This window comes from Acomys russatus, chromosome X, assembly GCF_903995435.1.
Source record: "Acomys russatus chromosome X, mAcoRus1.1, whole genome shotgun sequence".
Taxonomy (NCBI): Eukaryota; Metazoa; Chordata; class Mammalia; order Rodentia; family Muridae; genus Acomys; species Acomys russatus.
The window spans coordinates 23,652,562-23,667,539 of record NC_067169.1 but is presented as its reverse complement, the minus strand read 5'-3'; the positions used below and the strand labels follow the sequence as shown (position 1 = coordinate 23,667,539).

General features: G+C 45.5%; 2 protein-coding genes across 2 annotated transcripts in view; one reads left to right on the top strand and one right to left on the bottom strand.

The window, feature by feature from the left end:
* Shroom2 (shroom family member 2) overlaps positions 1 to 14,978 on the top strand; it is a 1,329,704-nt gene that overhangs the window by 394,201 nt on the left and 920,525 nt on the right. The gene's annotated exons all lie outside the window — the stretch shown is intronic.
* Kdm5c (lysine demethylase 5C) overlaps positions 867 to 14,978 on the bottom strand; it is a 38,591-nt gene continuing 24,479 nt past the window's right edge. Inside the window, 14 exon segments of the mRNA XM_051142107.1 lie at positions 867 to 2,667; positions 2,963 to 3,162; positions 3,308 to 3,377; positions 3,653 to 4,234; positions 4,417 to 4,554; positions 4,716 to 4,895; positions 5,300 to 5,438; positions 6,102 to 6,460; positions 7,063 to 7,168; positions 7,862 to 8,009; positions 8,162 to 8,286; positions 8,365 to 8,546; positions 11,784 to 11,978; positions 12,088 to 12,207. Of these exon segments, the coding sequence (XP_050998064.1) occupies positions 2,302 to 2,667; positions 2,963 to 3,162; positions 3,308 to 3,377; positions 3,653 to 4,234; positions 4,417 to 4,554; positions 4,716 to 4,895; positions 5,300 to 5,438; positions 6,102 to 6,460; positions 7,063 to 7,168; positions 7,862 to 8,009; positions 8,162 to 8,286; positions 8,365 to 8,546; positions 11,784 to 11,978; positions 12,088 to 12,207 (2,910 nt within the window). The 3' untranslated portion in view covers positions 867 to 2,301.

Below are 14,978 nucleotides of genomic sequence, written 5' to 3'. Positions count from 1 at the left end.
CTCTCCTTTGACTTCTTCCAGTGTCTGGTGGCTTGGAGTAGAGTAGTAGTGAAATGTCAAGATTAAGCTCATTTAGGTTCTTATCCCAGGTGTCTCTTCTGCTACCTCCAACTCTCATTGGAAACCATGATTAATTCCAATGGGTGGGCAAAGGCCAGCCTTTCCCCCTTGATTACAACTTAGAATCAAATGGGCCCAGTGCAGGAGTATTCACTGTTCACTGGTGTTTACTTTTCAACACAGACTAAAAGACTGGACAAGGAAGATCTGAGCCATGTTCCTACCACTGAAAGTCACCACAAGAGGGTGAGAGATCTCCTATCACTATATTTTTAGCAACTGGAAAGCCCGGGGAAAGAAGAAATGGAGCAAAATGACCCTTCTGAACATATAAATGAGGAAGGGCAAAGTAAGAGTGCTGGTGCGCTGAGTTCCTGAGCTAGGGATCAAGATTTGACTTTAGCCTGTAACACCTTATCCAACCTTGAGGAGAAGAGAAACCTTGGAGAAGCCAGAGATGCCTGGATGCCAGCTAGTGCAGCAGGGCCTCCCAAGCTTTTGCTTTCTCCTCTATCCCACAGGTAAACTCTGGACAGAGTACACTCAGAACCACAAGAATGCTTCTTAGTCTTTAGAGGGTTATGGTTCTTTTATAAATATGATGCAGTCTGGTGGGTCTTATCTGGGAAAAATGCATATAGGTACCCACAAAAAAGTGTATAAACATATTTCAGGAGGGCAGTCCCTGATCAAGCATAGTCCCTTCATCTTTCAGGCTCAAAAGGGGGAAAATCTAACTACCATAGGACTATTAATAGGCTTGAAGCTACTATGCCAAGTCAAAGAAGCCAGACACAAAAGGATCATATATTGTATAATTTCATTTATATAAAATGTCCAGAAGAGACAAATGGGAGTGGGGAGGGAACACCTAGGGAATGTGGGGTTTCTTCTGAGGGCCATAAAAACATTCTAAAATTTTTTTGCAGTGATGATTCATTCAATGACTGAAATATACTAAAAGCCATTGAACTGTATACTTTAAGTGGATGAACTGTATGGTATGCAAATTTCATCTCGATAGAACAGTGTAACAGTGACACAGAAATTACAAATTAGCCACACATTCATTAGGGGCAGAAAGAACAGAGAAACATCAAGGATGGGCTGACTCACCAAATTACGTATCTAAAAGAGCTGGAAACTATACCTCAATAAAGCCATGAAGAAAAAGTCCGCTGGAGAACAGAAAACTGAGAGCACAAAGCTAGGGGAAGCTGTTGTGCAAATTACCAAGAGGGACCAGCGCCCACCAGTCTGAAGACAGGGAAATGGCTTGGGGGAGGAGCAGGAGCTCTTCTCGAAGGTTACAGAGAAGCTGGTGAGATTCAGATTCAGAGCCCTGCTGCCCTGCTCCTGGCCCTGGCACTACCACCTGCACTGCAGCTGCTCCATTAACAGGCGAGGAAGGTTCTGCTCTCCTTTTGAAGAGAAATGCACTTCAGAAACATGTTTCCAAAAAACATTCCTAAGGGTTTTATTTCTAACGAGGAAAATAATAAAATAAAATTAAAATAGGCTTTAGTTGGGACAAAGTTTCTTGTTTTGCTTTTTTTTTTCTTCTTTTGAACAAATTAATTACACACCAACAATCTTCTTTTATTACAGCATGAACCCAGGAGGAGGAAAGGAGTCAAGGGTGGATGGGTGGGAAGGGTTGAGGTGGGTGTGTGGACAAGCACCAAAAGCCTTCAGACCATAGGCAGCCCTGCTCAACCCCAACAAAACTCATTTAAAATAAGAAAGTGAGGACAGCTGTGTGAAGTTTCCTCCTCCTGGGTGGAACAGTAAGGGGAAGGGAAAAGATGAAGGAGAGAGGAAAGAAGTAAAAAGGAGCATGTGAGGTGGGGAGGGGAGGTTAGTGTAGCATGGCCTGACCCAGGACCAGAACTGGGGATAAGGGAGAGGTCCCCCAGTTTGCACGTGCCCTGGATTTGTCTCTGGAATGGTGCTGGCCCTGCCCCAGTTGATCCCCTGCCCACCTGTCTATCTGCCTCTGGTGTCTGGGAATGCTGGTTAGAGGTTACCAGGGATGCAGGACTCCAGGGGCCGGCCCCCAGGAGCTGAGGTCTGAACAATACCTTGGAGTCAGAATATAAAAGTCACGGTCTTGGGGGTGGTGGTGAGGGGGGAGTCTCTCCACCTACCCGCCCACCTCCAAGAAGCAGGCTTGATGGTCAGAAAGGATCCTTGAGGCCAAGGAAGGATCTTTGTTGGGGTCTGTGCTAGGCTCAGCCACTGTCACAATTGTTGCCGAGATGGCTGCTGTGGGCAGGACATCAACAGCCGGGAAGTCAGAGTAGAGAAAGGGGCTGAGGTGTCTGAACCAGCCTCTAACACTGGCTCTAAGCCATCCTGGTCCTCCTGGGTGCTGGGGCTGCCACTGGTGGGGAAGGGTACAGGAGGGACCTCACCCCCAGTCTCCTCCTCCAGCTCCTCTTCCTCCTGGACTTCCTCGGCTTCTGGTCCTGAGCTCCGTACCCTCTTTGGCTCTAGCTCCTCTCGGGCCGAGTCATCGGCCTCCCCACCCCGATCCACCTTCCTCCGTCGTCTCCTCTCTAGGGCTCGCCCTCGTGTCCGACTCCCATGGCGCTCTGCCTTCTCCAGCTGTGAACACAGAAGGCAAAAATACAGGCTATAAGTGGGGTCTGGTGGGGCATGGCTATAATCTCAGCATTTACGAGGCTAAGGCAGGACAATATATATATATATATATATATATATATATATATATATATATATATATATATATAGCAAGTTACCAAGCCAGTCAGGGATACATAACAAGATCCAATCCCACCCTCCCTCTCTTCTAAAAGACAAGTACAGGCACGTAGTCAAGGCCTGCGAGCTCCCTGCCTACTTGGCCTGACCTGGCCATGTCAATGACTTCTCTCCTTACCTCCAGAAGTGTGTGGACCCTCTCCAAGTCTGGAGGCTGCCCAGCCTGCAGCAGCTGCCAGATGCTATGATTCTCATCTAGGGTCACCTCAAGCAGATCCCCTTCCATCATAAGCTCCTCCAGTGGGGCTCGGGTTGCTTCAGGCAGTTCCAACACAGGGCCAGTCAACTGTGGTAATACCGAGGATAGTAGCTCCAGATCTAGAAGATGTGGGGACAGGCTGGATTAGAGACTATCCTTGGTCTTAGCCTACACCACTATAACAGAGCTGAGGACATCAGGGGCCACACTGGTAATACCCATTCAACATCCCACTCACACTACAGCTAGACCTACCTCTCTTACCTGAGCCCTCCTCTGTGGCTACCTTTTCAGGACTGGTCACACTGTCCCCATTCTCCAACAGCCCCTGGACCTATCAAATATCAAGATCAGGAAAAGGCAGGGGGTAACTGAACTGAAGAGCCAGGCCCTACTCTTCCTTTACCCATGCCAAACCTGGAAGTCTACCTCCTGGAGGAAGGTAAACACGGGGTGCCAATAGAGAGCAGGGTCTAGGAATGTGGACAGATATAGGATGGAACAAAAAGACTAGGCCAAGGAGATTTAAAGCTAGAGAGCGGGGGCAGTGCTGGAGCCTATGTTCAGGTGACAGGAATTTGAAGTTAAGAGCTGGGCTAGGAAGCTCACCTTAGGCATATTGCCAGTGCCCTCTCCACCATCTGAAGAATAGGCAAGGGATTCCTCAGGCTTGGATTCAGCCTGTAGCCGTTGGCGGAGTTCAGCCAGCCGTCCCAACAGAGCAGTCACTTCCTCAGAGGCCAAAACCTGTCTGGCACGGCCTTGCCAGCTGATGGCTCTCTCTGTGAGGCACTGTAGAGCCTCACCCTCAGGCAGCCGCACAGGCAGTCTCTGTAGGGCTACCAGCAGTGCCAGGATGGTTTCCAAGCGTGGGCGCCGTGAGCGCATACACAGAGGGCACAAGAATTTGGTGTCCCATTCCCACCAGGCCAGCAGTGGGGATGAGGTAAGACTGGGCCTCTGGGAGCTGAGGAGGCGGGGTACTGTCACACACCGCCCATGGAACCAGTCCTGACACAGGTCACACTGCAGAGCTCCCACCCCAGCTGGCACTTGCCCACACACGCAGATAGAGGCTGTAGAGGATGCTGTTGTCGATGATGCCAGTGGACTTGGCTTGGCTGAGTTGGTTCGACGAAGCTGCAGGATCCCTTCCTTCTCCTTCTGCTCCCCCTCTTTGAAGGCCACGATCTGCCGTGCCCAGGAAAGGGGGAAGAACAGGTAAACAATTTGATTCCTTCGGTCTCTGGACTCAACACCCCACTCCCCAACCAGGAAAACTGAGCTCAGGGAGCAAGTGGTCTGCCCATGGTCACAGGGTTCAGACAATCATCACCAGGCTCTTTACACCCATCTGTATCTAAGCTTCTTACCACAGAGCCTGGGTCCCTGAGGTCCTGCGCAGACAGCCCCAACAGCTCTGTGTCAGATTTGTACAACCCCAGCTCCTTCTCCATCCACCGGCTGCGTTTGGTGCTGTCTGAGCCGGCGTCTGCACACGGGCAGAGCACCTGAGGCAGGCAGACAGAGGCAAATGACCAGGCTTCCCTATCTCCCATATCCTCTCCTCCCCTCACCCATGACCCCCTCAAAAGCTCATTTTCTCATATAAACTACCTCGAAACAGCCAGCCAGGGAAGAAGAGGGTATAGGTAAAAGTGCCAGGCCTCACCTCCAATAATGTGTAGCAGGAGTTCTTCTTGAGAAAGGTCTTGGAGGCCTTCTCTCTCCAGGAGTGTGCGGTCAGTACCTGCAGCTCTAGCTGTCTCAGCTCTTCCAGCCCCACAGGGAGGTCCCGACCCACAGCTACAAGGCCCTCCAAGTCATCCAAGCAGGGGTAGTGGTCACCATTCTGAGCACAGACGAGAGAGAAAGGCAAGTTGAACTTGCAAATACCTACTAATTCTCCATATCTGGCCTGAGCTGGGATGGTCTGCCCTCACAGTCTAAAGCAGAAACAGCCAACACTGTCCTCAGGAATACCCTCCACCATGCATGACACCTGCATCTACTCACTGGCTCAGTCCAAGTAGCCAGCTGGTCAATTTTCAGGGATACTGGACAAGCTATGCTTTTGTGCTCTTCCTTTTCTACCTACTGCCGGGTACCTGTCCTTTTCTACTCTAAACACACCTGCCTCCTTGCTCTACCATCCTCATCCTGACCAGCACTCCACTTCCTTCAGGACAGCCTCATAAATCCAACTCAAGAACATTTTGCCTTCTCATAATGTGGTACCTCAGGGCTGGTCCTTACTTGGATCTCATCCACATCAGCAATCCACGCCCGGGCCTTAGCAAGAGCCTCCTTGAGAGACTGGATATTGGGCAGATGAACAGGGATGTTTTCTGCTTCGTGGATTATGGCCTCAAGTGTGGCTGGTGGATGCTTCTGCCTAAAGACAACAAAAGAAGGAGCTGGGGAGCAGGCCAGTTTGATCTATGGATCAGAGTCCAACCTGATCAGTAGCTATATACAGCTGTGCACTTGTCATTCCTGCTGCCGCTTCTGTGCTTTTATGTTGGTAAACGTGGTTGCCAGGCTCTGCTTTCTTAAGATTTCACACACCCATACATCCTCTGCCATAGCTCTTGCACCTATGTTTGCCACTGTCAGCTCGCTAGGAGATCACATACTAACCATCTGTATTATCCTGTGACACCCCATGTGTGTGGCATCTTTTTACCTATACCTACTCATCTGCTTGTTTCCTGTGCTGCTGAGCATGTATACATGCTGACCTACTGGTATTGGGCTACAAACACACACACACACACACACACACACACACACACACACACACACACACACACACACACACACACACACACACACACACACACACACACACACACACACACACGCTGTTCTCTTCAGCCTACCTATGCCTCTATGTATATAGACTTAAGAAGAAAAAAGAATGAGACAAGGACCAAAAGAGCAGAAAAACTCAATATACCTACACAGGATGCCCAAGGCCACCCACAGCCATTCTCTTCAGATTTTCCACTAAATTTTGAAGGTAAAGACTAGCAGGGAGGGGACAGGTTGGACTTACCTGGCCTCCAGGCAGAGGTGGGCTTTCTCTTCCCAGCGTTCAGCGATGGTCAGCAGCTCCTGAAGCTCTGCCTGGGCCTTATCCACAGCAGGGCTAGGGGCTACACTGGCCCCCGCAACCAACAGTCCCCGCATGATGGCCAGGGTACCCCTTCGGGCAGAGGGAGCCAGCGTGCGTTTTACCTCATCTAACCACCGTGCCTGCTCCACCTGCCGTTGAAGCTGCTGGGCTTCAGGTACCTCCACCCCCAGCTGTTGCCCTTTCTCCAACAGGGACTGCAGCAGCCCTGGACTGGAGGGCTGTGAGACCAGGGCCTCACGGGCCTCAGTCTGGTAGGCTTCCACCTGTTCCAGAATACCCTACCAAAATAATAGGATGAAGAACACACCTTTCAGTTAGAACCACTAAAGAGGTCCCCCCACATATCCTTGCTCCAGCACCTCTCAACACAACCTTTTGAGAATTGGAAATCTAACATGAACTGAACTCTTGTTCTCTGAACTCTGTAACAGTAGTTCCTCTAAGAGCTGACTACTCATTGACTATTCAATCCCTGGGGATTGAATTAAAATGTAAATTTCTAGGCAGTTTTATTTATGATTGCTCAGAAATCTGTACTTCATTTATGTTTGTATGGGATTCTGTTCTCAAAGCACTTCTTGGTGCTTTCTTTTGCCCTAAGAAAAACTATGCTACATAAACTCTCATGCTTACTCTGAGGTGCCCTGCCTTCTCCATCCTACTTCTATTTTTATGAACTTTAGTCATTGTTTGAAACCCAACAAACACCCTTGTTATCTTCTCTTTCACTTAGGCAAACCTTCCTTTGACACAGCATCTTGTACTCATATCCCTGCTCCCAAATCCCAAAATCTAAAATCCCAAGTCCCAAATCTAAAAACTTGCTCATACTATTTTCTCACACATGCACCCTGCCTTACCTAAGCCCACCTCTCCTCACCTTGACATCCCCAATCTGGTGCATGGCACAAGGCAGGTTGTTCATCTGGCCCAGAAAATCCCGTAGCTCAGCCAAAGTCATTTGTAGACCAGCCTCCCTGTCAGGACTATGAAGTTTTATGTGTGAGATTTCAGATCCAAACCCACCCAGGTCCCTCCATCCATTTGTGCCAAAACCATTCCTCACCATATCTGTTCTACTTTGATCTTGTGCCTCAATGTTCCCATAACTGCCTAGGCTACAGAGGGAGGGTTTTTAAATCTAAGCATCTTCATAGGATGAAGGGATAGGAGGAGAGAGGGAAAGTCAGAGGGTGAAGGAGTTTATAAACTAGTGATGGGTAACAGAAGCCAGACTTTCTTCTTACACCCACCACTGATCAACATGGAGCTGGAGACACAACTCAGAACCTCACATACTAAGAAAACATTAAGTTACACTGTCAGCCCCTAGACTTTACAATCCACCCTCTACTACAATTATGCTCAGGTTTTCTTGTCCTATTCTATGCCTAAACCTCCCACACTTCCCCCTGCCCACAAATTCCTTCAACCTATGCCTTAAATCTTCTATAGACACTAATAAAATAAACACTTCCAACTTTTCCTTATTGCTAAGGCTCTCCTTCTCTATGAAAAGTTACCTGCCCTCCTTGCTCTCTGCAGTACTACTTCCCAGGCCATCTCACACATGTCAATTTCCTGCTAATGTTTCATAGGCCCCACTATACTCAGAATCCACCCCTTATAACACACTTTTCATCAGGCTATCTGTGCTGCCACACCTTGCACCAACATACCCAGCTTCCTGGCCACTGACCAATCCCAGAGCCCGGGACACACAAGCCTCTGCCTCACTCAGGCAGTTCTTCAGTCGCTGTAGAAGCTCACTGTTAGGAAACCTTCGTTCACGTGCCTCAGACTCTAGTGCTCTCAATTCTTCAAGGCCTGGAGAAAGAAAAAGAGCAGTAAGAAATAGGCAGGGTTAAATAAAGGCAGAGGACAAAGGCCAGGGATACAGAAGAAAATAGAACTTGTCTGTGGACTCCCTCCAACCATTCCTCCCACCCCCACCCTGCGAGCATGCCCCAATCACTCACTGCGCTTCCGCCCATCTTCCACCTCCAGGGCCACTCGTACTTTGTTAGCCCAGGTGTCAAAGGACTCAGCTCGAACTTTCAGTTTATGCAGCATGGCAGGGAGCTCATCCAAAGTGTACCGATACCTGGAAAAGAATAGGACAGAGCACATCTTAGCCCAACTTTGCACTCTCCTGCTTCCTTCAGGTAGGCCCTAGACTTACCGAAGGTACTGTCGGCTACTGGAGCACTTGCAGAGGTCATTGATGTGAGAAAGGCAGACAAGGCCATCTGGGCAGTCATAGCAAGCCAGGGCAGATAGGAAACATGTGGTTTTGCACTTTATGCACTGACGTTCATCATCTGGAAGCAGCTCAAAAGCCTCGCGCTCAGCCTCGGTGATACCCTGGGGGCATACAACCCACACGTTATTCAGAACCAGACAGGGAGGCAGAACTCCATCTCAGCCATCTACGATGATGGCTGTGGAGATTGGAAAGTCAAACTGGTCATCACATCTGCCCTCTGTCAAGTCAACAGCATCAAAGCAGGGGTTCACACATATCGGAATTGACTGGATCAGTGTGGACTTCAGAACAAAAAAAATTATGAAGACAAAAAACTTGGGGTGCAATTCAGATTAGGAGCTGGGCATTGTGGCAAATGTTTGTAATTCCAGCCTTCAGAAGGCTGAGGCTGAAGGATTACTGTGAGCTCAGTGCCAGCCTGGGCAACATAGCAAGATAATGTCTCACAAAAGTAAACACAAGGACAAGCAAGAGGACTCAGCAAGTAAAGGCTCTTGCTGCACAAGCCTGGCAGCGTGAGTTCAACTCCCAAAGCCCATGTTAAGGTAGAAGGAGAAAACTACCCAGCCAGTAAGCAAAAAGCAATTACAATAAAATATTTAAAACAAAAATAAACAAAAAACAACAAAGGGCCTTTTAGTGAGAAAGATAGCCCTAGGCAGCAGAGAGGTGGGAATGGAAAGTCTTCCTAGGAACCAATGCAGGCCTCAGTTACTCAACATGCACTTTGTTCCAGATACTGCTCCTGCTTAGCAAATGGAAACACTGCACACCAACAGTTATAGGAACACAACTGTACAGGGCTTTTTTTTTTTTTTTTGGTTGGTTTTCTTAAAAAAGAAATGCATGCCTAAAAATGGAAAGCCAAAGATGCAAATATGTCAGAGTCACTGAGAGACAACAATTATGAGCAATTTTAGGGATTTTAAAAAGAAATGTTGGCTGCAAAAGTTTTGTCTTACATACCAACTTTAGAAACAAGCCTCTGTGAGGCATGAGGTCAATGCAAATGACAGACCTCCCTCCACTGTTAATGGGGTTGTGACTGTCCATTCATCATGAAAGAATGACTTAAATCTTTCTGGATTTGTTTGCTCCTCTTGTCAGCAGTAACTATCATCCTTGCTGGATTGCTCTAAGTATTTCAATTAAGAACTTAATATAATAACACTGGATTATGAAGCACTCAGCAAATATCATTAGCTTGTTTGTAGGTAAGATGCATCTCATAAGCACATCTTATTTTACTACAGGGTAACAAAGAAAACCAGCAACTTGTCCAAGTGAGGATCCAACTGTAGACAATTTTTAATCCAAAGTTAGAGAAGCTAGAGAATGCTAGAAGGATGAAGCCCCTAGATTTCTTCAGATCAGGCACAGCTGTATATTGAGACATCTCCATAAAAACATTCAAAACCACACATCATCACTTCAAGACTAGAGGGCCCAGAACTTATCTCTGAGTTAAGTGCCAAAGGTACAGAATTCTTACAATCTTGATTTTTGTTCCTTTTCATACTGTGACATAGCACAGGGCCATCATTTAATAACATAGTGAATATGATACATGGAAAAGCTAAGAGATTTACCAACTAACACAACAAATGAGAAGCTTCAGACTTCCAATATTTCTATAGCTGAAGCCTGGACTATATCTAATGTTCACAGCAAAGTTATGAGTGTATGTATCTATTTGTGTATGTTTTAAGACAAGCCTTGCTACTGTAGCCCGGGCTGTCCTGAAATTTAGGGCAATCCTTCACTTGTTAGTTAAATGCTGATATTATAGGCATGTACTACCATAGCCAGCCTGTGCATGAACTTTAAAAACGCATTATCCCCCAAAGAGGCCACTCAGGATCCCGTAAGACCAGCATTCTTTGTAATTTTTTCTTTCTTTTCCAATGTTGGGGATCAAACCCAGTATCTTCTACATGCTACGTGGCACTCTGCCATTGAGCTATAATATTAAACTTACAACATCATGTCATGGAGGATCCTCATTACAGCTGTTCCCTAAGCAGACAGGCGTAACAATAGCCACTCAGCCATACACAACTGACATGTACTTATGGAAAATCTACTGAAGTAGGCTTACTTTCTACATGACACATTATTTTACCCAAGTTAATGGATCATTGGAAATTAAAAAAATAGCTGAGGGTATTGGAAAGATCGTTCAGCAGTTAAGAGCACTTGTTATTGTAGAGAATCTGGGTTCAGTTCCCACTACCTACATGGCAGCTCACAAATGTCTGTAACTTCAGTTCCTATGGATCTAATACCCCAGTTTTGGTCTCAACAGATACTGCATACACACAGTAGACTTAACATATGTGCACGCAAAATACCCATACACATAAGAATACCTCTTACTATGTAGCCTTAGCTGGCCTGGAACTCACTACATAGACCAGGCTGTTCTAAAAATTCACAGAGATCCACCTGCCTCTGTCCCTAGAGGGCTAGGATTAAAGGTATGCACCATCTTGCCCAGCTGTAAATTACAACAACAACAACAACAATCTTTAGGGAAAACAAAAACAAAAACACAAAAACAAATAGCAGGTATGGTGGAGCATGCTCATTAATTTCAAGACTCAGGAGACTGTGAAGGAGGATAAAAAAAACCCCAAATCTTAATAAATAAATAAAACAGAATTTCCTAAGATTGTTTTGGAAATATCAACTTACTCAAGTTTTACAACTACCATTACAAGCATCAAGCTTAAGCCAGGTGTGGTGGCGCATGCCTTTGATCCCAGCACTTAGGAGACACAGGCAGGCAGACCTCTGAGTTAGAGGCCAATCTGGTCTACAAAGTAATTTTTAAGATAGCCAGGGCTATACAGAGAAACCTTGTGTGAAAAACAAACAAAATTAAGCTTAAGTATCTATTACCAATTTACAAGGAGGGATAAGTGAAACTATGACTTACATTCTAAGTAACTTGATGAAAGTGACCAAAAAGATCAGCAACAGGGGTTTCACATGTCTGCCTATTTTAGTGGGTCATCTGCATAAGGATGATAACCACTATAACCGTAGCCTGCCATTATTGACCAAATATCATTAACTTGCTCAGCGACCCAAAAAGAAACTGAATTCTCATTTTTCAGATGAGGAAGCTCACCCTCAGTGACATAAACTGACCTGTGTAAGTTGCCAGGCACTGTAAGGGCTGAGAACAAAATGTGGTTTTCAACTCACATGTACCTAGCCCTTTTTACTACAATCCAAGAACAAAGGCTGTACCCATCTATCCCCGGAAGTTAGCCTTGCCTTCCCCAACCTTTACGAAGTTAGGATCCCTGACCGAAAGCTCCACTACTTACCTTTTCCAACAGAGCCTTTCGTAGACGCCGCTCCTCCTGCACCATAATGAACATCTCCTTGTGTACGGCTGCTGCCAGGTTCAGGTCCAGCTTCTCGGGGCAGGCAGCCATCTTGCAAATAAGCTCCTCATGAGAAAAGACACAGTATCTTCGTAGCCGGCGGTAGTGCTCGATGCACTGGCGCCCAGCAGGCAACTGTGGACAGGTTTAAAGTTAAACTTGGCCAAGCCTGAAGCCAGCGGTGTCTTGGCTTCCCCATAATCTTTCTGTTTCTCCCTACCAGCCCACCACACTCCAGACTTACCCAGTCAGCAGTGCAAAAGTTGACTGCCTCGGCGAAGTTGTAGCCTTGGTTGAAACCACTGTGGTAAGCACGAGGAAAAGTGATAACAAATTCTCCTGCACACTGGTTTGTGCGAACAACCTAAGGGGGCGGAAAAAAGGCTAAGACACATAAATCAAGGTTTTCCAGTTGTTAGTAATCTGACCTAAAAGTAAGGTCCTAAAGGAGAGAAAGGAAAGCTTCAGGGAACAGAGGATGACAACAGAATCCCAGGCCTCTGCTCTGAAATGTGATTTGAGTCACAAGACATAGGAAGCATATTCGTCAAGTCACTTCAACTTTCTTTCTCTTTTTTTAAAAAATTAATTTATTTATTGTATATTGAGTGTTTAGCCTGCATGTACAACTGCACATCAGAAGAGGGCGCCAGATCTCACTATAGATGGTTGTGAGCCACCATGTGGTTGCTGGGAATTGAACTCATGACCTCTGGATGAACAGACAGTGCTCCTAACCGCTGAGTCAACTCTCCATCCCCCCCAACTTTCTAAATAATATATATATTTTGGTTTTCAAGGCAAGGTTTCTCTGTGTAGCCCTGGATGTCCTGGAACTCACTTTGTAGACCAGGCTGGCCTTGAACGTACAGAGATCCACCTGCCTCTGCCTCCTGAGTGCTGGGATTAAAGGTATGTGGCACTGTGCCCAGCTCCTAGTAATATTTTAATAAAATTATAAATATCACTGTCCACTAAGATGACCATAATTCACATTAATATTCATTTTATTGTACAGTTTTGGGAGTCGATGCTTCTACGTATTCGTTCCAAAATATCAGGTGTTGTTATTCTCTTTCCCAGGGCCAATCATATGCATCTCTTCTGATTATTGGAATATTAGCTTTAACCAATTTAAATAATATGGATCTGAACTATATCAACAGTAGCACTGTCTGGTTAAAAAGATGGCTCAGCAATTAAGAATGTGCAATGCTCTTACAGAGGACCCTCTGAGTTAGGTTCCCAGCACCCACACTGGGTGGGCTCATAACTGCCTATTATTCCAGCTACAGAGGATCTATGCCCTCTTCTGACCTCTGCCCGCATCTGCACCCCACATACACATACCCACATATATACATATAAGTAAAACTCTTAAAAAAAAAAAAAAAAAAGCATCCACTTTCTCAATTTGCTTAGTTTTCTATACTAACTTGAGCCCTAACTTCCTGATAGGAGTCCAAACATCCTTTCCTACACATTTACCTTTCTCTAAGTCAGCTTTGTTGGGTTTTTGGGGGGAGGGGGTTGTTTTTGGAGATATGGTATTACTACATATGTAGCCCTGGCTAGCCCTGAACTCACAATTCTGCCTCAGCTGGGATTATATGTGTGTACCAACACATCCAGCTTCATGCAGATTTCTTATCTTTCTCATCTGAACCTCTTATCTTCCTTGAAGCCTGTGACAGATCTGTTTCCTAGATCCTATGCTCTCCTCTTTGTTCGTTTATTCCTTTACTGTGCTTGAACATGGTCAGAAACAGCTTATTTTGGAGGGAGGTGTTTAGTCTAACTCTTACACATGACTGTAATATAGAATTCCAAAATAAAAATCATTTCAAAGGATTTCTGTTGTTTACAAGATCTTACTACACTAGCGCTGGCTAGCCAAGTACTCAGTACGTAGTCCAAGGTAGTCTTGAACTTGAGGTAATTCTCCTACTTGGTTCTTACAATTACTTGGATTACAGGTATGTGTTACCATGCCCAGCTCATTTCAAACTTTTTTTGGTAAAGATTATGTATTATGCCTACATATACACCTGTCTGCCAGAAGAGGGCACCAGATCTCACTATAGATGGTTGTGAGCCACCATGTGGTTGCCGGGAATTGAACTTAGGACCTTTGGAAGGACAGTGCTCTTAACCTCTGAGCCATCTCTCCAGCTCCTTATTTTGAGCTCTTTATTAAGTCTTTAAAAAGATTTCAGTGCTGTTAAAAGAATTCTGAATTAAACCGGTTTCTTCTTCAAGATGTTCATCTGATTCTTTTGCTCTCAGTCTTTGATCAAAAAAATTCACAAGATCTTGGTATGGATCTACTTTTTTGGATACTAGGTAGGCTTCTTTGATTCAAGAAACAATCCTTCAGAGAACATTTTCTTTAAGGCTATAGAAACATCTCAATGGTTAAGAGCACTGGATGCTTTTTCGAAAGACAGATTCAATATGCAACATTCACATGGTGACTAACAAACTTCTGCAACCCCACTTCCAAAAGATGGAACGCCCTGTTTTGGCCTTCCCCAGTACCAGTAATGGACACACTGCACACACTAACATGCAGGCAAGACACTCATACATATAAAATAAGAATCTCACTTTTAACTTTTTCAACAATTTTACTAATAATTCTACCATTTTGTCTACTCTTTGTAATTTCTATTATTTGAATATTAAATTTACTATATAGATTTTGTAATTTTTTCTATCTTTTCTTTCTTCTTCATTTGTTTGTTTGGTTTTTGAGACAGGGTTTCTGTGTAGCCCTGGCTGTCCTGGAACTTGTTTTATAAACCAGGGTGGTCTTGAACTCAGAGGTCTGCCTGCCTCTGGCTCCCTGAGTGCTAGGATTATAGGCATGTACCACAGCGCCTACTTTCATCTATTATTTCAAGTATTTTCTGTGCCCCATCCCTGGATTTTACTTTTGCTACTAAAATGTCAATGTTCCAAGAGCTCAGTAGATCCTCTATATGCTTCTGAAACCGCATACTGCTCTTCAGGTTTGCAGTCTCGCTTACTCAAGACACTCAGTGGAAGCCCTAGACAGAACTTAACCCCATTTATAGTGTTGTTTTTCCCACACAGACATACAAATGGGAATTTCATGGACTTTTCCATTGTAAC